This window comes from Grus americana, chromosome 6, assembly GCF_028858705.1.
Source record: "Grus americana isolate bGruAme1 chromosome 6, bGruAme1.mat, whole genome shotgun sequence".
NCBI lineage: Eukaryota > Metazoa > Chordata > Aves > Gruiformes > Gruidae > Grus > Grus americana.
This window is the reverse complement of record NC_072857.1, coordinates 18,690,341-18,715,194: the sequence shown is the minus strand read 5'-3', so window position 1 is coordinate 18,715,194 and position 24,854 is coordinate 18,690,341. Positions and strand designations below refer to the sequence as shown.

The 24,854-nt window shown below is 40.4% G+C and overlaps 1 protein-coding gene across 1 annotated transcript in view; it reads left to right on the top strand.

Annotated features, from left to right (window-relative positions):
- The window catches only part of PLA2R1 (phospholipase A2 receptor 1), a 43,844-nt gene that overhangs the window by 406 nt on the left and 18,584 nt on the right, over positions 1 to 24,854 (top strand). Inside the window, exons 2-15 of the mRNA XM_054829945.1 lie at positions 3,287 to 3,670; positions 5,894 to 6,061; positions 7,165 to 7,338; positions 8,450 to 8,563; positions 9,206 to 9,349; positions 10,324 to 10,512; positions 11,991 to 12,148; positions 13,558 to 13,665; positions 18,691 to 18,803; positions 20,885 to 21,054; positions 22,199 to 22,401; positions 22,700 to 22,845; positions 23,341 to 23,425; positions 24,358 to 24,490. Coding sequence (XP_054685920.1) covers positions 3,287 to 3,670; positions 5,894 to 6,061; positions 7,165 to 7,338; positions 8,450 to 8,563; positions 9,206 to 9,349; positions 10,324 to 10,512; positions 11,991 to 12,148; positions 13,558 to 13,665; positions 18,691 to 18,803; positions 20,885 to 21,054; positions 22,199 to 22,401; positions 22,700 to 22,845; positions 23,341 to 23,425; positions 24,358 to 24,490 — 2,289 coding nt within the window. The remainder of the gene's footprint in view (positions 1 to 3,286; positions 3,671 to 5,893; positions 6,062 to 7,164; positions 7,339 to 8,449; positions 8,564 to 9,205; positions 9,350 to 10,323; positions 10,513 to 11,990; positions 12,149 to 13,557; positions 13,666 to 18,690; positions 18,804 to 20,884; positions 21,055 to 22,198; positions 22,402 to 22,699; positions 22,846 to 23,340; positions 23,426 to 24,357; positions 24,491 to 24,854) is intronic.

Genomic DNA, 24,854 nt, shown 5'->3' with positions numbered 1-24,854 from the left:
CTTCGGGCTCTGCCCCGCGCCCCCGGCAGAGCCCCGGCGGTTCTGAGCGCGGCCAGGACGAGTCAAGGCGGGGGCGAGTGTCGTGCTGGGGTCAGCGCGGCCCCGGGCAGGAGGGTTTGGGCAGGGTGAAGGTCTCGCCCCGCACAGGGCTGAGGGGTTGTGGAAGCGTGAGGGGCCGAGGGCAGGCACTGAACCCTACGAACCCGCCCTGCTGGCTGTGCCTTGCGCCCTTTTCGTCCTCTCCGCTCGTTATTCCACTGCCCATTGCTTTAGTTTCACCTGGAGCAAATACAGATAATTTTTTTTCTCATTTCTAATAAATTCCAGTTATTTTCTCTATTACCACATAAGCAATTCTCACTGCCGGGGGTGGGGGGGAAGGAAGTTGGAGGTGAGGAGGAAGGAAATGAAGATATCTTGTTCTGGTTTTGTTACAGCCTTTTATTCAGTATTAGCTGTGTTGGCCCTAAGTAAACGGGAATTGGACTTACCAGCTCTTCATCTGTGGTTTCACGTCAGCTTGAGGTTTCACTTCTGGGGGTTTGTTTCTCATCACCTTGTCCTTGTATGGAGGGGCTGGGATGGAGGAGAAGCGGGATATTTCCAAAGGCCTCCCTCCACCCTGTCAGCTCCTGAAGTATAGGCTATCTCCTTTTCTCCTTGAGTTCTCTGGGGCTTGCAAGCGTATAGAGCCCTTTGCACCTCTTCATCTGCAGGATTTTGGGCACAGAATCTTCCCCGACCCCAGGAGCTTTGTAACAAAACCCTTCTATGGGAGCACCTGTAAAGTGGATGGTGCAGCTTCGCAAGCTGAAAGGAGGGGAGCCCTAGAGCGTTCGCAGGGTCTTGGTGTTGCTCCAGTTGTCTCATTGCCTCACTTGAGGAGAGGGCTTAGCTGGGGTCTGTGGAGCTGTTGCTGAGCCTGCCATCTCTTGTCTCTTGCTTCTTCCTTGAGCTGGCAGTCCTCAGGCCAGCACAGCTCTCTTGCCACTTCCATTTTGTAGCTGGGGAGTGGAAACAACATTTGGAAGGGGGCTGTGTGGCTCCAGAATTATGGTCTAGCCAATCTTGGCAAAAGTTGCTGCAGAATGAAAAAGGGAAGTGTGCCATTATTCACAGAGATCATCCAGCTGGGTTATTTGTGTAGCCTATGTAAGACCCTTATCTTTTCTCAGCAGTCATTGCAACTCTTAAGAGCCTTGCAGATAAAGGCATTCAAAAGTTGAGAATCCTTCTATCTTTGGGTTGTGGTGTTGCTTCCCCCCCCCCCCCCCCGGAAGCTGCTGCATGAGAGCTGCTGGGTGCTGTGGAGCTGGATTGGGAGTTTGCATAAGTTTATTTGTGTGAATCCCGGTATCATGGTGAATTAACCTTGTTAATCAATGTTTACTGGTGCTAACAACATCCCAGCTTCCACTTATCTGGCAAATTAACAGTGTATTTTCTTGGTCAACCAAGATAAGTCCTCTGTGGGAAGGACATACCCTAGCAAAGGCTGAAACCCTTTCTGGCCATGTAGATAGAGACGCCTGCGTCACCCGTGGAGGATTCGATTGGAGAAGAAGGATGAAACCGGCACAACATGCACAACTGCACAGAAAACTCAAAAGCAAAGGGCCAAGCTGGGCATCTGTCACAGAGGGCCAAGCTGGGCATCTGTCACAGAGTGTTGTCTGGTGGTTTTTCAGTGAGCTCAGACACCTGAGAGCTGTAGAGATATGATGGATCAAAGGAACCTTGCTCTGCCCCAAGCAGTTAGTATGTAATGTAGGACAGCTGCTAGGTGCTTGGGAGATGCAATTACATACAACTGGCTGATTCTCACCTGCTGCTAGTCAGAAGGGCTTGCCTCTGCTAGGCTTGCCTCTGCTCCTGTGCCGTCACATAGGCACATGATGCCTATAGCTGTGTGGAAAACAGCCCATTACCAGCGATACAATCTGCACTGTGACTCTCTTCTCTGTCAGTCAGACTGCTTGATGTGTTCTGTGCAGGATCTGTAACCAAAACCCCCTCTGTAATCTATATTCCTCTCTGTTCTGCTTGTTGTGTGCACGTTATATTGGGGAGCTGATTTCCTCGTTACACAGCGCTGTGCCACTGCTGCTTGAAAAATCTGTCTTTCTAGAGCTACGCCTAAACCATATGTACTAAACCCAGACACAGCATCTGGATGGACCTTTGCATCTCATACTTTAGATCTGGGCTGTGTCAGTTTGAGAAGGTTTTTTTCTATTGCAGTAACTGCTTCAGGATGTTAGGTGTAGTGAATTACAGCAGCTAGAAGGCACATAGGGCAGAACTCATTACTGTAAAATGTCAAGGCAAAATGGAAATGCTGCTCAGGTTTTCAGTGCATAATCTCCCGAGGTATAAAATAAATACCTTGCCTATAATGTGAGAGGAACTCTCTGAGTTAATTATCACTGGATTTTGGAGTGAATGTAATAGCTGAGCTCTTACAGGTTTATATTTTGCTGATTTCCAGTTCCTCGGCTGCCCTCATTTTTTTTCAGTCTATATGCTCAGTTAAACATTTGCTCCCAAGACATTAAACAGCTGACTTTTTTTCACATACTTATAGTGTGATGTCACATAGTTCAGTGAATTTCTACGTGATTCCAAGAAAGCTGGGATGTCAGGCTAACCCTACAACATCTGCTGTGGTCTGGGGTAGTTGTGTACGGTTGAACAATATGCATCCAGTAGGGAAAGCATTCTTTAACCCTTGGCCACCAGCTCTCATGGTGTAGATAAATCCTACCCTTTCCTATTTACAATGAAAAATATTTTCTTTCTGCCTCTGTAGTTGCAGAGAGTGAAGAATGAGTATGGGAGAGAATATGGCAATGTCAGCCTTAAACTTTTTAGCTTTTACTTTAATTGCTCTCTCCAATATCCACCCCCCCCACCCCCAAGGATTATGTTACAATATACAATATGACTTCTCATAACACTTAAGCCTGTACTACATTACTGGGTATTTCTTGGTGACCAGCGAGTGTATTTTTTTTCTTTGAACAACTGATGGTTTTGGGCCACCCAATTTTTTTAGCTATCAAACTTGAGAAATATTACCTACCCTTGTTTTTGTGATCTTGCAAGTAATCCGCATGTTAAAAACAGTTGGCAGTAAATTTAGACCAGTACTCTTATTTTTTTTGAAATGCCAGTTATTCTGATGGATATTTTCAGTTTTCTTCCTAAATAGCTCCAACTGAAACATTTGTCTCTTGATCAATTGCAGTATTCTACAGACTGACACTTTTTTTTTCCCCCCCTACAGATAAAGGGATATTTATTATCCAAAGCGAAGACTCCAACTTATGCATTAAAGTGGACACCGTTGGCCTTGTTCTGGAAGACTGTGGTCGACTGTCAAAAGACATGTTATGGAAATGGGTGTCCAATCGCCGTCTTTTCAACATAGGCAGAAGTACCTGTCTGGGACTGAACATCAGTAGGCCAGAGCAGCCGTTGAGTATGCTTGAATGTGATTCAACTCAATACTCATTATGGTGGAATTGTGATGGAAGAGCGTTAGTTGGTGTATCAGAGTACAAACTAGCTGTTGAAAACAGCAAACGTATTGTGGCCAGAAAAAAATCTACTTATCATTGGAAGCAGTACATGTCCTATGATGAAGACCTTTGTGAACACCCATTTCAAGGTAAAAATAAAATTTTGTCATAGAAACGTAGATGGGAAAAGCTTTCAAAAGTTCTTTTGAAGCAAGGTCAGGTGCTTGTGATCACTTCCAGCCTCTGTTGTGGTTTGGGACTCAAAAGTTTTGTTTTGTTTTGTTTTTATATGCAGTGATTGAGGTGAGCATACCACACAATTGATTTTGTTATATGGACCCAAAAAACCACCAGTATCCTTGCAAACCAGGAAATCCTTGTTTCAAATCCTCTATAAAATAAAAAGGGGATCTAAGGATTTGCTGTTGCCTGTTCTGCAGCTTTCATTATCAGATAAACCCGAAGAGAGATAGTGAAGGATTTGGAATTGCCGTCACTGAAAATCAGCCTGTGATTGCAGCGTGCATGAACCGAATGTTTGCAGCATTCAGCACCTGAACGCTGAACGTGCCAGACTGTGGAGCAGAGATCAGGCTTTTGATTAATCCTGCTGTACAGCCAGCAAAGGCGTAGGAATGTATGTCAAGATCCAGGTCTGCAGACTTGAACAGTTTTCCGGGTATAAGGACTAAGATAAACCCATTGCCCACAGACCGTACCTTGACCCCTTCCTGGGCATTTCTGTAGAAGGAAAGACCTAATGTTTGCACAGCGTGTCTCAGGCTGGAGCTGTTGATTCTCCCCGTTTGAACTGGGTGTTTGGGTTGCAGATCTGGTCTCAGTGGTTTCCTCCGTAGGTGTAGCTGGGCCTGGCCTCTGCTAACTCCAGAGTCGTTCCTTTGGGAGCTGTGATAACTGGGAACGCACTATAGCGTCCAGCCTCTTCTTTAAACCTGTTGGAGTTTATACTTCAGACATAAAATATTTAAACCCACAAAAAGTCTCACTCATTCGCTATGTACACATAGCGAGATGAAAGTAGACCTGGTTTAGCCCTAGTACTGCGAGGTCTGGGAGATGAGGATCAGCCTTAGGCAGGCGCTTCTAGCCTAGTTTCAGGACCAAAGTAAGTAATTGCGTTGGCAAAATCTCTTCACCTCCAATTTTTATTTTCCTCCTCCTCCCTTAGCTTATGCACATGCAAATGCAAGCCAGCCTGTTAGCCCACCAGGTTGGGGGGGCATCTCTGCCTTCAAAGAAAAAATGTATATAACTGTGGTGAGAGGTCTATAACTTGAACTTCATTTCTTGCCAGGACCGAGATAATCCCTTGCACCTTCGTAGCTAGCAGCATGGTAGCGGGCAGACAGAGAAACAATCCCGATATATTTTTTTTTTAACTCGTGTTCTTTTTATCATCTGTTCATATCAGAAGGCTTTAAAGGGGATTTACAAAGTGTAAACTGCTTTTTTATATGTGTGCAGCCAGCCATTAACTCTGGAAACCTCTAGGAACCTGGCAGTGTGTACTGATTCTGTAGTTGAAGGACTTTGATCTTTAGGCTATCAACATGGGATCTTTGACAAACAATTTCATTCAAAGTGTGATTGTGGTTCTTTGACCTTTTGTAGAAACTCTGAGGTTGAGGAGATACTTGCTGAGGTAAAGCTTTTACAGCTTTTGGTTGCGCTGGTTTCTCTCGATATTTTGGTACTCCAAGTACAATAGAAAAATATTTAAAATATTTTGTAAGGAATTAATTGATTGTAATAACAGCTGGATGTAACATCAGTTCTTTAGCTAGGTTATTATTCCCCATGGTAGAAAAACTTATTTTTAAAAGTTTGTTTAATATTCCTTTGTCTTTCATATTTCCTTTCCCATAGAATGACAAAGAAAATGGAAAAAACATTATAAATCCAGTTTATAAAGAGTGGGAGGAGCATGGGAAATAATGCTAAATTGCTCGTCTGCCATAGACTAACAAATAAAAAATAAGTAGAGCTTGCATCTCAGCGTGTACTGATTCTGCTAACTATTGTTTTATGTAGTTGTTCTGAAATGTAAGTGCAGATTTTATATGTTAATTGTTCAGGTTTTGTGTTGGGTTTTTTTCAATTGTAGTAAGTTATCAGGGTGTGCATTGTTTCATGGTGACAAATTTCATAAACTATTATTTCCAAATTCTGTTCACTGAAGTTACGCCGCTCATACTTGCAATGCTGTGTTATCAATTATAAATTAAAATTAGAAAATAACTTTAGACATTTTATTTTTATCATTTCTGCTAAAAAGAGGAATACTGAAATATAGGGGCGAAGACATTTCTGTGGTCTGCATTCTTTTAATCTCTGCATTTTGTTTATTCCAGAAACATATACCTTGCTGGGAAATTCTTTTGGTTTCCCATGCATTTTTCCATTTAAATATAACAACAAATGGTATTATGAGTGTACCAGAGATGGAAAGGAATTTGACTGGTGTGCTACAACAACTCACTATGAACAAGATGAAAAATGGGGGTTTTGCCCAAATGCTGGTAAGATGTCGCTTGTCTTCTCTCTCCCCCTGCTCTCCAAGAGCATCTCTGCTCTTTATTAGTAATTCTAGGACACACTCTGTTTTGGATTACTTCTCTTCTGTTAGAGGGGAATGTCTCTTAAAAAAAAAAAAAAAAGCAAAAGAAGACTTTAGCAAATTTTATGATAATTTATCATGTTTGGCCTTTGGAGACCCAAGGCCTCATCTCAAAAGTAAAACTACAGGAGGTGAGCAAGAGGATGTTATTCTGCGCAGCCCATTGACCTTCCCCTGCAGCTGAACCTCTCTCTCCTCTGTCTCTGATATATTGGGACCTTCTCTGAAGCATGTGAAGTTGCTCTTGCAAAGTCACGTTCTGCTTTTGAACTGCATTACATCTTGCACGTTCCTTTTCTTCTGTGCACTACTTGGACACGTCTTGGGCCTAAACCACTTAGAAGCAATAGCTTTAAAAATACTTGCTGTCGGAAAGATTTTGGATGTATAATCTTCACGAATATTCCAGCTTCTTGCATAAACAAAATAGCATCTTCTATAAACAGAAGTCGTTTGGAAAAGCCCTGCTCAAGCTACGTTTCAGATCTTTATTCAAAAGCATCTTAAAAACAGGTGTAAATGTGTCTTTGTAATGGGGATTTCTGTGCCACCGTTATAATAGATGGCATTTTCAGCCTCGCTTATACTTTGTAATTACAGTAAGTTTATACTCTTGAGTACAAGATACAAGGAGATCCAGTGACTGCTCCTCCACAAGTTGGGTGAGGTGTTCATAGTTTGAATATTTCAACATTCAACTTTAGGAACAAATGATCATTTGGTATAAATTAAAACGCAGCTCTGCTGGCTTCATGAGTTGTGAAAATCGCCACCAGCTGCAGATCAGTTCCTGAGTATTTTATCAACCGTATGAAATATAGGGCAACATTTTATTCCGTTAGTGCCCTATTGCCATATGTTCTTTAACAAAGGAACATGAAAGGAGTTCATAATCCTGCTTCCATTGGGATGCTGCTGTCATTAATTAATTTAATTGCTCAAGGTGTTGTATTTCTGAAGAGTTTGTAGTCTTGGGCTGCTGGTGACAAGTCTATTTTTGAGCAGAGAGCGGCTGCGATGTTTTTTGGAAGAAGAACCCCGACACGCACCTTTGCTACCAGTTCAACCTTGCGTCTGTGCTGACCTGGCACGAGGCACGGGCTGCCTGCCAGCTGCAGGGAGGAGACCTCCTGAGTGTCACCGACCCCGAAGAGCAGAGCTACATAAGTAACTTAAGCAGTGAGTAGACATTTCTCTGGGGACCTTGTAGGAAACCTGTTGTTAGATTTCCTCTTTACCCGTGAAAAAGGGGTAAGCTTTGGAGCTCAATAGTCTGCGTGATGTCTCTCCCGTTGCTGCTTGCGAGGCTTCGGCACGTAACACGCCTCAGTAGAGCTGTTTGAAAAAGCAAGGGTGACGGTGAGTTACCACCTCAGTAACCTGAGTGCAGAAGTAGTGTATGTGTTATGTGAGGGTGTAATTGTCTTAATTCTCCCTCCCCACAGAGGCTCCCATTCATTCTTGTAGCTGTGGTTATGGAGTGGTTTTGTTTTCTTTGGAGAATTATACAAATATTTACCTTCTCTGCAATGTACCCTGGTGTCCCTTTCTCCTGTTAAGTTTTCTGTGCAAGCTGGACTTCACCAAATGTGAATGGCAAGAACATTTCTGCAGGCTTAAAGTAAATGTCCTGTATGGGAAAAATGCCAGCTCTGTTTTCATAACGGGATGGTATTCCTTCTCTGATAAGCCTTTTGCTTTCCCCTGTGCAGCAAGCATCTCGGACAAATTTTGCAGAGCCTTCTGACAGCATGGCTTTCGTGGGTATTTTAGCGTGCGTGGAGAGGACCAAGCGGAGGAATGGGCAGTAGGGCTGTGATGCAAAAGGCCGCCTCAGGTTTCTTGCCCATTGCTTCCCATTATTGCTGATTTTCAATTGCAGGATATAAGGTAACAGGAAGTTTTTAAAATTATTTCATTAGCTTTTTGACATGCCTGAGGGCTGTAAAGGGACTGGAAGTTGGTTTACAGAAAGCTGAAACAGGCTAGTGTTTGTGCGCTGCTTGTTCTAGATTTAACTTCTAAGGCCAGCAATAACTTCTGCAGAAAAGGTTTGCAGGATGAGTAGCTTTTGAAGGATGCAGACTTCTGAGTTGGTTCCTTTTCATCTCTGTGTTGATTAACAAAGTAATAAACTTTTTCTAAGGGCAGAAAAAACCAGCCTGAACTTTCTGGAGACCGATTGAAAGTTTTGTTTTATTCCTATTGTAACAAGTCAGGACATCTATACCTGTAGGTATTTTAAAACGTGGGGAAAGCATGAAGTATCACTTTATTTTTTGTGTTTCAGGGCAGTTAAACGCCACAGACATGATGCTGTGGATGGGTCTGAATCGCCTGGAGGAAGATGCTGGCTGGCAGTGGTCAGATGGAGCACCACTCGTGTTTGTGAACTGGAGAGCAAGTACTTGATGTTCCTCTTGGCTGTGTTATAGCAGCGTAGTTACATGCTCTCTGTAACAAGACTGCTGTTCCTACAGCTGCGTTTGAAAAGCGAATCAAGTGATTGAGTGTAGCTCTTTTTTTTGGTAGAAATATTTATTCATATTCATGAACTAAAAGCCCCATCTAGGGATGTAGCATCAGTTGAGATGGATCTGTTCAAAGCATTAATGATCTGGTCCTTTCGTCCTTTATTTTTAAAGTGGTTTTAACATTCCAGTTGCGTATTTAAAAGCTATGCTCTAGCTTGTTTCATGGAGGAGTTTCAATTTGTTTACATTAACATGCTGTAATTAACATTAGCACATTAATATGGACTTTGTGACTTGGTTTGCTGTATTTTGAGGTCTGTCCACCAGCAGATACAACATAGACACTAGAGCTTATTTCAGCCTCTCATCTGATAGCAGCAGCCAAGGAGGGATTGCCACACGTGTATGGTCAACGTTCAGCTGTCCGTAGTATTGGTGTAATATTACTAGAAGTTTGGGTGTGCGGGGATGTTTATGCATTCATTCAATAAGATGCAGAAACCTTACACCACCATTTTACAAGTAAGAACTGATTTTTTTGTAATTTGTGCTTCTCAAAAATGTGTTTGCAGACGTCTCTGATGACCGTTTTAGAGAAAATCATTGTGGAGTGTTTAATTCAAAATTGAAGTACGGCTGGCAAAGTTATTTATGTGAATCTGGATTGCCTTTTGTATGCAAAAAATATTTAAATAAGACAGAGCATGAAACATTGGGTAAGTCTCTCAATGTTACTGTATCTTGTTTGTGGGTGTGGAAGGGGAACAAGAGGAAGCCACCTGAACATAAAGTCAGCAGAACAGCATCTTAGCTGGACTAAATGTATAGGTTTGCTAGTTTGAGTACAGTTTACTTTAACTGATGTAATAGCACTTTCTTCTGTGTAAATGCAGTCCTGGAAAACATGTTGAGAGTCTTAAAACTAACAAATAATCTTAATATACATAGCATTTAATTGGTTCCTTCCATGATCAGAGGCTTACAGAATGCTCATTATCTTCCAGTAGAGCCACACTTTTGAGTTTAAAAATAGGTTGTCAGCTTCGAATGGAGTTAACCAGTGGCCCACAGAGAAGAAAGTTGTATAAATGCAACTCAAAATTTGCAGTTATTTTTATGTCATGCTGTACTTTCGATACACAAAAAAAGCATTGTACATATATTTTTAAAGTGTTTATATAATGAGCATAGGATATATAGTACATAGAATGCCTCAGACTCCCGCTCTGTGGGAAAATTTAAACACAGAATTGAGTTTATTAGAACATTAATTTTTGTTTTGATAAGAACAAGTTACACAGATTCAACTTCTTCCTAATAACTGAAAAGAAAGTTTCCCTACTTGTTTCAGATAATGAGGTGATGCATCTGAAAAAGCTTTAGCTGGTTTTGAATTGGGTTCAGAGGTAATAAGGGAGATATAAGATGTTTTAAACTGAATAGCAGATCCATTAGTGTGTTTGCACTAGTCTAGCAGCCCAAATGGTCGAATCATAAAATAAAGTGGGAGAAATTTCAGTTTGCTTGGTAGGCGATGTTCCATAGAGCATGTGTTTTGGCCTCAAGTCATCTTGGACAACTGTTTTCAGCATTTGAAGGTAAAAAAAAATAGCTCTGAATGCATTATGAACGTAGCATAACCTTGGCAATTCTATCTAATATACACAAACTTTGTATGCTTAATTAAAAGATACATGGAAGTATTATGCCACTCGTTGTGACGCTGGCTGGTACCCACACAACCGCAACTGCTACAGACTTCTTAAAGAGGAGAAGAGCTGGAACGATGCTTTTATCTCATGCCAAAGTGACAATAACGAGCTCATTAGTATATCCTCCATGGCGGATGCAGAGCTGCTCCTTAACTTGCTTGAAAGTGGTGAGTTTGGGGAGTTGATGTACTATGTGGCGTTTGTCGAAGCGTTTCGTGGCGCTCTTTTGTGCGGCCCTTTGACATTGTTAGCCACTGAAGCACTATATTACATGGCACACCCAAATGATGTTTACAAAAAAAGAAAGCATGATGCATGCTCCTAGGAGTCTTAAAAATGTATAACATCACCCTCTCCAATAATCATACTTAAGATAAAGAAATGAATCAACAAATTAAACACAGTGAGACCACAGTAAACACACTAGCTTTTGTCCTTTCCTGTTCTTGGCTTGTTCCTTGCAAAGTGTTTCACAATATTCAATGATCATCCTTATGCAAGAATTGTGCTTAGAAGCAACAACTATTCAGAGTATCTTTTGTTTTCAAGCTGCCCTTGTCCACACTGCAAAGTTGCTGCTGCTGGTATGTTGGCAGAGTCCCCTTTGATGGCAGCGGGGTGCGTCAAAGGAGTTCGGCTAGTCCACGGTGCCCTAAGAGGTAGCATAATTGCACAAGGAACTTAATGAACAAAAGCTATTAGGGGCAGCAATGCCAAGACTTTTGTTGTCATAACAGCAACAAAGACAAGTGAATATTTTGTGCCTCCAGCTGACATCGGCGTGCTGGCAGAGCTGCGCAGTTTGGCCATGAGTTTAAGCTTCCCAGAGCTGGGGCACAGTGACATGGTTTATCAGCTCTGTCCCATCAGCTGTGGTTGCAGAATGGTGCGCTACACTGGATTTACTGGACATCATCCATTATCATCCCACCTGCCACCCATCCTCTTCTCTGGCCTGTCTGTCTTTCTCCTGGGAGATTAACCACTGTATCATCTTCCTCGCTTCTATTAACACCCTCCATAGATAGCAAATACCATTTTTTCCAGAGATGCTGTAATGGGTAGATGTGATTGTTCTCAGCTTGTATTCAGCTTCAAAGTCTGCTGCTTCTGTTTCAGGCTTCCTTTCAGGAGAAGGGCTTGCGTGCCTGAAAGCCTGTCTGCTTTTTCTAGCTGTAGTAGCTGGTCAAGTAAGACATTACATCAAACCACAAGGCTTGTCATTCCCGTGTTTGCCAGCCACTGTGGCTACAACTGTGCTGTCACTGGAGCTTAGAAGCATCACTCAAACAAACCTAAAGCTGAGTGTGCCATGGGAGATTATCAAAAGAAGTCTTTCCCTTCCATGCCAGGCTTTCTGCCCTGTGCACTTCACAAAAAGTGCATATGTTCTTGGTCGGTATTTTTCAGGATTTCAAATCATATTATCATGTATGTTGTTCTGTTTTTCAAACAATGTAGCCTTCAAGGGCAGTAGAACATTATCTCATCAGTGAGGTTTTCTAAAGTTTATACAGCTTTTTTTTTTTTTCCTGAAAGAAGGTTATTCTTATGAAAAATCCATGAATAATTTTTAATAGTGGTGTTGATGTTACAGGAAAAACATGCATTATTTCTTCACCATTCTTCACTTATTCTTTTACAGAAAATGTAACTGAAACATGGATTGGGCTATACAGTAATAAGACCCCCGCTGTTTTTGAGTGGTCAGATGGCACCCCGGTAAAATTCTCTAACTGGCACAGCCAAGAACCTAACACCTTTCAAAGAACAGGACAACTCTGCGTTTCAGCACAAGGATCTGTAAGTTTCCTTTTATTTTTGAAAGGATTAGACAGATGCTTTTATTGTGGCTCATAAGAATTTATTTTCTCAGTGTGTGTACTTTTCTAAGCCATGAGCTGTAGACTTTGTCTTTTGATTCCTGATATATTCACGTTATGATAAACGCAGTGTAGCCTTTAGAAACCAATACGTTTTGCAGTGCTGATGCACAGAAAATTAATCATAGGTTTTGAGCTTATGGTCAATAAAAAACGTTACATACATAAAGCTTGCCAAATGGAAGAGAATAATTATGAGTAGGTATTTTGATAAAGACAAAGTAATTTAAAATCCAAGTAGTGTATATTGTAATTTAGGGTGCATTAGTCTCTGTCTTGGAAGCTTCAAATTCATGTTTTGAAAAACTGTGAGCTGTGCCTATTTTATCTTGCTGTCAATATTTATAAATTTCATGTAGTATCTTTCAAAACTAGATAGCAGTCTATATCTACTTAAAATTATAGAAGTTGACAGCAGTACAGTTGACCCCAAAATCAGCCAGGTGTTGTAAAACTGGGAGTAATGTTCAAATAACGCTATGTTGTGTCCAGTCACAACTCATGGCACTGTCAATTTTTACATAATTTGGACATGAATTTACTTCTACAATTAACAGTACTTAAATTCACTAATGCATGACTTATGTAAGAGGTACTATAATCCATTTTTTTTTGGTAAAGTATGTTTTGTTGAAGTGTGAAAACTGGATCAAAAAGAGTTTCTGTTGTCACTCCAGTAGTGGGTCCAGGTTGCAATCTTTATCTCATGGGAAAGCCAAGACACTTACAGTGACTTGGAAAAGTGGGTTCCCATTGCAAGCAGAATATAGAACTTTGTAAAATTTTGGGATTTAGATACACAAAACTTTATTTTACTGTTTGTAAGTGCAAACAAACAAATGAAAATGTAAGATAGAAAAGAAAAGAAAAGGAGGTTCAAAATATAATTCTTCAAGCATTATTTTTGGTACATGTCCAGTAAGTATAGATGTCTGAAAATTATATCATACAAACTTTGTAATAACTTGAGTAAGGACTGTTCAAATATAAAGGTTAATCTTACAAAGAACTACAATAGATAGGAAGAAAGTTCCTATCTATTCTGAAGAGTGCTCTGGCATGGCCATAGTGTTGGTTAATTAAAATGCATTACATCACAAAGAGTGATTCAAAGAGACAAACCCTTTTGTGTGATTGATTTCAACAGTCTGGCTGACAGTTGTTGGTAGAAATAAATGATCCGTTTAAGGATAAATAAATGGAGTGAGAAAAATTACTTGGTTTTACTGAAAAGTTAAAATAGAAGGAGGGAGTATAATCTAATGTGTGTGTATAGATATGCATGAGAATATGAGTGTGTACAGAACATTATTTCTTTTATTCCCTTAGGCGGGACATTGGAAAGTTAAAAAATGCGAAGACAGATCTTTCTACATTTGCAAAAAAGCAGGGGAATTTAATCATGTATCTCCTGAGCTGGAATCAAGTTGTCCAGAGGTAAGGGGTTTTGTGGGTTTTGTTCATTTTAGAGCCTTACTAATAAAATAGAATTATATAGGAAACCTCTAAATATAGCTACAGAACATATGGATGTAAACAGATAATTTTAGGTTTTCGTATTAATGACATGCATGTTTTGCTAGGAAAAATCTCATTGTTTGCCTTAAAAGTATGTAAACTAAATTTTAACGTAAGATTAAAAACTTTCCCAAGATGCCTTTCATGGCTCGTTGTGTTGTCAGCGGTTGTGACCCAAGTTCCTATTTCTTTCTAGATCAAAAGTGAAAACCCTTTTGTCCACCATCTGTGCAAATAATGGCTGTTATACGATGCCTCATCCCACACATGGTTTTCATACATTGAAGTGGAATGTCAGGGTGAAAAACAATCAGGTTCATTGACACGGAGAGTGAACTCTTCCACTCGTACATTAGCATTCCTTTTACATTCAAACAAAAATGGGAAGGAGCACAGCTATCTAAATAGGATATTACAACAGGTTTTCAGGCTTTTAGGCTCTGCATTCTGGAAGTAAAAGGCAATGTGTTAAAATAGTTTATTTACCATCGGTTCCTTTTCACAGTGTGAAAAGAACAAATGTAGACTTTGTGGTGTTAAAATTTTATTCAAAACTCTGGAGGAGTTTTGTGAACAACTTTTTTTTTTTTATCGAAAAAAAACTCTCTTCTCTAGCTCGTTTATCTTTTAGCTCATTGTCTTCCTTTTTTAATTACTTGTCCTTTTTCATAATAAGTCAAGAAAGACAACCAGTTTGGTTGAATTATAAGAAGGTCGAAGCTGAACTGTTTGGAGTTGGATGCAGTTTTTCCCCAGATGTACAGTGGTCAGATCCAGCGTTCTGGTCATACCATTATGGAGGCAGAAGTTACTGCTTGGTTCCAGCTTAACATTTCCAAAAGTTTAGGGTAACTTCGTTCGTTTTATTTGGGCCAATGTATTTCATCACTCAAGAATTCCATGTGTTACTAGTGTAAGAAAGGTTTGTCACAGTCCTGACCATGCGAAAAAAGTGCAGAGCATCGAGACTTCCAGTTGTGGTCAGGAGCTTGACAGCACTTCAGCTTCTGGTGCCCCACAGGATCGAGACTCAAGAGATTGAGTCACTGGTCATGGGTGGTTTGGTCTGTTCTGGCAGACTTCCTGCTCAGGATAAATTTCTGCTTGTTGATGTTTCACACCCTGTAAAAACATACGCTGAACCCTGTTATCGAAACCCTGGTTTCGATAGATCCTTTTCTGTCTAATGTGACAAAAGTTATATTCATTTCATCCGAAGAAGTCAGTACTAAGCTTATTCAAAGTTACATTTGATTTCAGACATTTTGTCTTGACAACTCACTTTCTCGTAACATTCAATGTATGTTCTGTTAGTTATTGGCCTCATTTTCCAGGGCTTAAGAGTTTATGTCATCCAGATTTACCTTTTTTTCCCATTTTTCTGTTGTTAACTTACCTTAAATGTACAGAATATCTACTGGTGTTTCTCACATTTGATCTTCTGCTTCGTTAACCTCGTTCTGTCATTCCTGTTGGATTGCTAGTAGATTCTCAGGGAGCTTTGGCCTCGGGCACAGTTGTTTGCTTTTCTAAAGCTTTATAGTCTTATGTGTTATTACTGGGCTTTCATCTCATGTTGATTTTATGACTTGTGCATCAGATGAACTAGCCTTTAATATTTTCAGTGGTTCTGCCGATTGCAGGTTTTGCAGTATGTCCACATCAAGTTACCAGAAACCTGAGCTCCTTTTTTCCTACACTTCTGTAATCCTAAGACATAAAAAGTGCTAAGCACTTTCTTCCCTTAGCAGGTCAACTATTCTTTTTTTCCTAGTCAGCAGGCTATTAGGAGAATAAATATTTCATTGCAAAGGTCAGATTCTCTGGGCAGTTTTCCCCAACACTGAAATAACAGGTTTTTAAACATTTTCTTTCAGCCGGCTTTTGAAACAGGTTGTGGGGCTGTCAGCGGCTTGATAATCGCGTTGGAGGTTTCTGTGCGCAGAGCTGACTGTATTTGTACTGGTGACTTTCTCCAGTCCTCTACACTTTAATTAGCGCATCAAAATCTCACAGTATAGTACTAAATTGAACGTTTGTCTCTATGGCTGTTGTAACAGGAGAGAATCGGACTTTTAAGAAGAGAATTGCTGTTACAAAACCACGTAAGGAGCAGGAGGGCAGCTGCTCAGAATAAGGGTCCGTTTGGCCGCGTGTTCTGCCTCCCGCAGCTGGCCTTAAAAGTATGTTTGGGGAAGAGCAGGACTGGGCAAATACAGATAAAGCTTCCCCCAGTTCTCCCTTGACGCGCCCAACCGTTCTGGGGATTTCCTGAGCCTTTTAAGATTTGTGTATCTAACAGCCCGCTTTGGATTTCCCCTCCAAGTGCTTGATGATTTCCCCTTGAACTCAGGCGAACTCTTTGCATTCACAGCGTTACTTGGTGAGGAGATCTATAAATCTGCTACCCTTTGAATGAAAAAATGCCACCTTCTTTCCATGCTGAACCTTCCTCCTGCTAGCTTAGCTTTGTTTGTCATCCCAAAGGTCTTGTACTGAAGTAGTTGCCCACCTTCATGGCACTCACCATTTTGTAGACCTGTGTCGTACCCTCCCTAAGGCATCTTGTTTTTCCAGGCTGCGGAGTCCCAGCCTGCTCAGTTACTGCTTATGTGGAAGCAGCTCAATATATTTCATCATCCTTGATGCCCGCCTTTTCTAATATCCTGTTCTGAGATTGGGGGTCAGAACTCCAAAAAATGGCAAAAAATGAAATTAAAAGGACAGAGTGTAACCTTCTCTGTTCTTTCTCTCCTCACAATTCTTAAGGCTTAATTTGACTTTTTGACTAAGCTTATGTTTCATGAAACTTAACCATCATAACCCCCAAATTTCATTCCTGCACGGTAGGAGTGAGATAGCGTACATTAAATGATTGGGTGTGAAGGGGAGATTCCCATGTGCATCACTTCGTATTTATCTGTACCAAATGCCATCTGCCATTTTACTGACCAATTGCTCAGCCTTTAAGTTGGAATTTCTCAATCTGTTCTTGCCCTCAATGCAAGCTTACTCGCCTTCAGTTACTCCACACTTTTATTATTTTTTTTTTAAAGTAAAGATTAGCATCAAATTACTCTCCTCCATTCTTCAGGCACCAAGAAGGCTTTAAGAGGAAGATTATGCAGTGCCATTTGCTCCAGATTAAAATTTCCAAGAAGTTAGGATGATTGTGTTTGCCTCATTTGAACCAGTGCATTTATCACTCAAGAATTCCAGCTGAAGGAAACCAGACGTTTGCTGTTTCTTACCTGCGTCCCCGTAGAGGGTTTTTTAGTCAATACTTAACCCTCTTCCAGCCACCGCCCCCCGAGTTCAAGCGCGCATCAAAGGGAAAGCAGCGTTGCTGCGCCCCTGCGGGACTGCCAGGAGCCCGCGGGGTCCCCGGGCACCGCAGAGCCCTCGGTGCCTGCCAACGCGTTTTTCCCACGGGGAAGTCCCAGCTCGTTGGTACGGAGATAGGGAAGAGCCTCCACCCGGTTGTTTATTTCTGTTTGCAAAGCCAACGTCTGAGCAATGCCTACGTGGCGTTCAGGTGAAACCGCAGGAATTGATCCTGCAGTTTGTTTTGCTTCTGTGCATTTTGTGCCCCGCTGCCTTCCAAGCACTGAGGAGGGGTGACAGTGAAAGGCAGCAGAGCTGTCAGCCACCCTGACAGCGAACGCGCTCCTAACTGGAAGCTGAAATTTGCCTCCCCAGATTCAGTAGGGCTGAAGGAGGTGCACGATGTTTGCTTGCTGTCCCGAATAGGTCTGCAGCATCTGCTTGTGCATTTTGTCGTACCTGAGGACGGATAGCAGAAAAAGGGCTTATCCCTTTCCCCTTTTCTCTCCTTTTGCTGTTAATGTCACCATCAAGCACTGTGTGATGGTGTCCGGCTGGGTGCTGTGCTTGCCTCTGGTTGTGCCGCTTCGTGAGCTCCTTGGCAAGCAGCAGCTCCCTCACGGAAGAGGCCGAGTGAGATCGGCCGGTTCTCCTGTCTGTGTGTGGCTTCAAGATAGATTGGACAGAGATGGTTTATCATCTCTTTATTATCTTGATTATTTCAAACACTCAAGCGGGAAGACCAGGCAGGTACGCCGCATGAACTCACACAGGCAGAACTCACAGCAGTCCTGGTAGCGTCTTCTGGACACCCAGAGGTGAATAATAAGAAATAAAAAATTAATAATAAGAAGAAATTAGGCAGGCTGACCACTGACTCAGTGTTCTGGCTCATCTGATAAACCATGAAAATGTGCCCTTTTAATTCTGCATTCTTAGAGTAGGACGATTGTTGATTTAAATTTTTTTTTTTTCTTTGGAAGCTCTATTTGAAAATGAGAGGGAGCTGAGAAAAGGTAAATAACTAGAGTGCATTGCTGTATGAAAGGCCAGCAATTTCTGGAATAAATACTTCTGTTTACAGTTGAATACAAAGGGCAGCTGTAATCCTTTTTAATAACAACTTAACTGAATCTGACATGGCAGTGTTTACCCTGCACTTGGGGTATTAGATATCAGCAATGAGTTACCACAAGTGGAAACCAACAAGTGCTACTACACGCTTCATGCAAAGAGATGGCTATCGGAGGGGACTGTGTACCTCCCCAAAATCCATCAGTAAAACAATATTCAAAGTATAAAATTGAAACAAAAGTAGTGTGCGGGGAGAGTGCCTTAACTGTCACTCGCATTTTTGTCATACCTGTTAAAGATGTTACCATGCCCGCATGTGTGTTAAGCCAGTTTTTTTGCACAATTTAAGGATTTAAACTTCAAACCTTTGTTGAATTTACTTACGTTTTCAGTGACCTTGAGGGTAACTACTCTTGAACCATGGTAGAAAGGAAAAAGGCTATAGGGACGTCAGCGATGGTCAGACACAAGGTACAAAAGGGGATCAAGTTTTTAACAACTATATAATAATTAATAATCTATAAAATAATGTTCATTTCTTTTAAGGGATGGGAAAGACATGGTGGATATTGTTACAAAATCGACAGTACCCCTCGAAGTTTTGAACATGCTTCCAGTGGTTATTTCTGCCCATCTGCACTTGTATCAGTAACAAACAGGTAGTTAATCCTATTAGACAGCGTGAAGATACCTCTAACAAGAGCTATTCTAACTTTAGAGAGTCTTGCATGGCAAAAGATATTACCAGTATGAAATAATACTTGCGTGAGAGGCGAGCATAATTACTAACATTGGCTAAAATCAAAGGTATGCTTTGCTTTATCTTTTAAGTAAATTGAAATAAATTGAAAATAAATTTAGTAAAAAGCAATTGTGAGGCTAATAAACACTTACAGCAATGTGCACACACGAGCATGCAGGAATCTAAACAAAGCGCTTTCTACAGAGGTATGTAACATCTTTAAGAAACTTTATTAGTGTACTTGGAAATTATACTGAAAACTGACTATATTTAATTTTTGTAATCAAAATATCTCAAATTTTAATCCAAATCAATTAATGTTTTATAAATGTTTCTACCGATGTATGCATTTTATGTGAGTTTTCAGCAGAGTGAGTAAACGTTTGAAAGCATTTGAGGTCTGTCTTCCCTTGCTTTGTTCCTGTTTACCTGTATTCCAGCTTCAGCAAAGGCTTTCTCCTCTGCAGATGTCCTGATGCTTGGGTTTTCTCTGATCTCTTAGTGATTTACCCTTTATGTTGGATTCCCATCCAAGTTTATGACATACTGATAGATATATTACATATGTATTTTAACCTCCACGTATTCATTGTTTAAAAAAACTCCAGAACATAAGGAGGAAATCTCCTCTCTCTTTAGGACAGGGGAAGTGCTGTAACCACCAGCAGTCAGATGAATGATAGCCAGGCATTTTAGGAAAACACAGGCTGCCCCACATAAGGGTGTACATCGATGGGGATCTGGCCTGCCGGGTGGTTTCAGGATCGTGCACGGTGCATACGGCACTGTACTGCAGTGCGACCGTAATCCTTACGGGGAGGATAAAGGACAAATCCGAGCAGCCGAGCACTTGCGGCTCAAACATCACAGGGAGCTGAGGGCACACTGCACATCGCTGGAAGCACATCTTCTGGTTTCTTTTTCTGTTTATTTCTTTTTATGTGATTTTTTTCTGGGCATAGCCATCACTACTTATTATGTTAATTCCCAGTTCCAATGTTGGAGTGGCAAAGGAAGCTTAGTTTAACTTTTTTTTTTTTTAAATTACTGCTGAGGTTTGTTGTTCTGGTGTGAAAAATGCAAAAACTTTCCACTGTGCCGATCCTAACGTATTCATTAAAAAAGTAGGTTGTAGAGGACAGAGAGTTGATGTGAAAAGAGAACATGCAGAGGAAATGAAAATTAAAGTTCTCAGTCACTCTCAGTGCTACAGATACATTCAATTTTTTACATTAGTGAAATTCTTATGGTATTTAGCCATTCTTTTCACAATATGTGAAACCAAGAAGCTGTATAAATCTATCAGCCTGGGACTTTGCTGTATATATTTTCATAGGAAGCTGATTAAATGTGCTCATAAACTGAAGCATTTTTTTGTATAATGCTATACCAATTATATCTGAATAAATCACATGTAAGTGACGGGTTACTGTATGCAACGATTAATACTTCCAAAAAGGTGTAAATCTCTCACATAACTTTAATGAGGAAATTAAGAAGGAAAAAGTGATTCCTTCTGTAGTCAGATCAGCTAGTGCTTTGAGCCCTTCAGCTCTGGTTTCTCAGGGCTGTTTTGTGTGTCTGGTTCTAACAGGATACTTCTGTGCAGAGCTGTTTCTTTTCTTTCTTCTGTAGCTTTTTCAGACCCTACTATTTTTTCTCCTTCGTACAAGGAGTGTCTTATTTTTATCTGTGCATCGTTAATATATTCTGTCTTTATATTTTCTAGTATAAGCATTGAGCTTATAAAATCTGAATCTACTGTTTTTTCCTATGTGCCCAAATGCTGGGCGGGGGGGAGGGCAAGAATAAGAGGGTAAAATTATGGTTTATGCTACAGACTTGTGCCTGAAATTCCCCACAGCATTCTAGAAAGAAAATTAAGTACCTCATATATTTTTTCTCCTCTTGTGTAATCATTTCATGAGAACGATTCACTGAAATACCAGTTGACCTGTTTTATTCTAATAAGCTTTTTGTCTTGATTATTTTATTAAGGTTTGAACAAGCTTTTATCAACAGCATGATCCGTAGCGTGGTAAAATCTGAGAGAACTTATTTTTGGATAGGATTGCAAGACCTTAACAACACAGGAGAATACTTTTGGCTAAGTGCAGCGGGGAAGAATCGCTCCATGAGCTACACAAACTGGAACAAGCACCAGCCACGTGAGTGCCGTGCTGATAAAGAAAAGAAATGGCCGGGAGGGGGGCGATGCGCGCTCTTCCTCCTGCAGTGGCTGAAGAGTCCCGGTCCTTTCCTCCCTGCCTGGTCAAGAGAGCAGAGAGAGAGATGCGTACGTTTTCTGTTGACTGTGTAACTTCCTTCCGTGGATTTAGGTAGATGAGTTGGACGTTGTGGAGAAGCTGGAGCTTCCTTCCCCGCTTCCCAGCCGGGCACCTTTATCGCAGGCTCCCCGGTTGTGGCAGGATGCTGGACGTCGCTCGTCCCACCCCTCTGCGGTGGCGGGGGGGGAAAATTAACATTTTCTCCATCGTCTGTCGGGAAGACAAAGTAATATAAAAACTTGTGAGTCTGAGAGTTGGAGGTGATCTTTTCAGCAGCAGTCACTAGGAACAGAATGAATCGGGATACAGATGGACTTTCTTTTTCTGTGAGATGTTTTTCATACATTTCTTCTCCTTTTCAAGGAGGCCATCAGGGCTTTCCAAGACTCCCAGCAAAAGATCCCAGAGAAGTAGTGAATTTTATTCAGTAACAGTCACAGTTTGTAATTTTGCATTTAATATGAAAAAAAGAGGGGAGAGTTTGTCTTAGATATATTTCTGGCAATAAGAGCACTGCGTGGAAGTTTTTTCTACATCCCCTTTAGTTTGCTGATACTTGGTTTGCTTGTTTGATTTTGTTTGTTTTATATTAATCCAAATGAAAACATTCCAAGAAAACAAAAATGAAAAAAATTAAGTAGTTGTTCATCCTTTGAAAGGTAAACCTCTTAGCGATTCCTGAGAATAGAGACGTAATAACAAAGACACTCCATTTCACTAATTGATTCTGAGTTTTGGACTTTTTACATTTATTGCTTTACTACTGCAGTTTGCAAAAGTACTGTTTTAAATTGCGTTTCATCTCCTGCATTTTGCGAGAGGAATCCTTTGTCGTGGTTCGTTTTACAAGCTCAAGTCAGCCAAGACAAGCTTAGAAACTTGTCGCTGACCAGAGAATTTGCTACTTTTGTAAGTTCATCAAGGTTTTATCGAGAACCTGATGCCAGTAAAACAGTCACTTCACCAAAAATTCACAAAATTCAGATGCTTTATTCTGACACTCAACACTTACTTGCATGTCTAGGTCACTCTGGAGGATGTGTGGCTATGCAAGGGCAGCACCCTGTTGGTTATTGGGAAGTGAAAAGCTGTAAGAACTTCAAAGCAATGTCACTGTGCAAGCAAAAAATCAATTCTTATGAAGAACCTGAACTTACTTTTCAAAAACATTTGAGTTCCTGCTATTTTGGGTGGGAGTCGGAAGCTAATCTGCTCAGCTGCTACAAGGTATGTGACAGGTTGCTCTGAATTTTTCTGACTCTACATCGACTTAGGAATAAGCTGTTCCCTAGATATTTTTGATAAAGCATTATTTCTTTTACTCGACAAACAAAAATCAATTGTTACCATCCTTCACTGTGTTTTAAAGTGAGCAAAAGTCTTAAGACTTGAATCAGAACTATACTTGGAATATACATGGCTTTATTGTAGGAAAAACTGCAAATAATACTTGATTTTTATGGGTTTCTGAAACAACTGCTATCGAAAATCAACTACGTTTATGGCAGTGTTTATTTTATTGCAGATATTTCACAACGAGAAAGTCCTGATGAGAAGAACATGGGATGAAGCAGAAGCGTTGTGCCGAGATTTTGGAGCACATCTTGCTAGTTTTAGCCATATATATGAAGAGACATTTTTAAACAATTTATTATATACAATTTTTGATAGGTAAATATAAATTTTTAATGTATATCTGTCTTAATCATACTAATATGTAAAAATAATCTACAATTTAGGTTCTTCCATCCTCTTTACAAGTGGCTGAAGAAGTCTCTACTCTTGACTAACTTGAACTTACAAATGGGTGAAAAGAAGTGTATTGGCAGCACTGTAATGTGATTCTTTTTGAAGGTGATCTCTGTAGTAGATGTCGAGCAACTGTTAAAGTGATATTCTTGTGAGTTAACATTCCCCATTGACGTGGAAGTTTGGCAATTTTAATCCTATTTTAAATGTTTTTATCTTTAAAGATATAATTTAACATTTTAGTAGGAAAACCAGAGTTTACTTCAAGGATACAAAAAAGTTAAGAAATGTATTACAGAATGATATACTGGATTCAAGAAGAAATGAATGTGGATATTTGCAGTATTTAAAAAGTAATCTGTGAACTAGCTAAGGAAAAGTGCCTGAGAAATGTTATTTTCTTTGTTTCCGTTGTAGGACCGAAGAAAGGCAGTTCTGGATTGGATTTAATAAAAGAAACCCGCTTTCTGGAGGGACATGGCAGTGGTCTGACAGAACCCCTGTAACTATCTGTACACTACATATTTCAGTAACCTTTCAGGTCATATCTGAGCATAAATTCACAAAAATAAGCCTTGTGAGCAAACGTTGGCCAGGAAAACTGTTTGTTTTTCACATCCATGTACTTCACTTAAAGTAATTGTTACAAGAGGATTAATAGTCCACCGCTATTAAAATAGCAGCCTGTGCAACTGCAAAAGGAATTTGGTAGGGTTACAAAGGTTTGCACATGTGTGCTTTCCTGCAAAGCACGTTGTGGTTAACCCAGGCCCAGGTACGTGCAGAGTGAGTGCCTATGTGTGTATATGTATACACGCATACGTTGGAAAGCCTTAGATTTGTGCTTACAAGCTTTATTTGTTCTCTGGCTGTTAGGTTCACGCCTGCATTCAGAGGTATGTCTTTCCTTTTTTAATACCACTTTTGATTTTGCATCCTTGAAGATGTTGGTGCCACTAACCACACTAATGGTTAGTACCTGGGATTTAAACACCGAACAACTGAAGAAGGGTCAGTTTTTAAACCATAATTGGTTTTCAGCCTTAAAGAACAGAGCCAGCTCTGCCATCTTTATTTAAGTCATTTCAGAACGCAAGTGCAAAATTCAATGTGTCGAATCGAAGCAAAGGCTGTTAAGTGTGGGCAACCACTGCTAATCATGTCAAAAAATTGTTAGGTTTCATAGCTATTCAATTATTTTTATGAAGGAGGAGTCTGATAGAAGATGGGAAAGTTGAACAGGACATTGTGAGAGCATGATTATGGACCCTATTTTTTGGATTTTACCACCATAATCTAGGTGGTCCTCTAGTTGTTACTTAGGATGTTCTTACCATACATGCATATCCAAATCCTTCCTTTTTCTCCATAACGAGATTTTGAAATGCTTACTCTTGGAATGTCAGTGAAAGATAATGAATGTGCTGGTTTCAGGTTGTATCTTCATTTTTGGAAAGCAAGTATGTTGAAGATGACTCAAGAAACTGCGGTGCATTCAAAGTAAATAGAACGGTCTTTCCAGCACACTGCAATGAAAAGCGTGAATGGATATGCAAAATACCAAAAGGTGAAGTTTTAATTAACTTACATTGTCTATTATAGCCATTACTTGCAACTCAGGAGAGACAAGGAAAAAAAAATCTAAAAGCTTGCTTTTTAGCCACATTTGGAGTTCTCCTCATTGGTTTTCTGCATGAAATCCTGGCAAAGCTGTATGTGGCCATTAGGGTTTGTTGACCAGTTAACAAGTCTAATATGTGCAGTCAGTGTCAAAATGGATAGCAATGCTTAGCAGTTAGTTAGCAGGAGTTAATCAAAGTTCTTATTTATAAAGGTTACTAAAAACATCATTTAGTAAGTGTGACAATTATTGTATTCTATTTTTAACTCCTTTTTTTGTCGCTGAATGAGAATAGCAATATTCTTCGTTA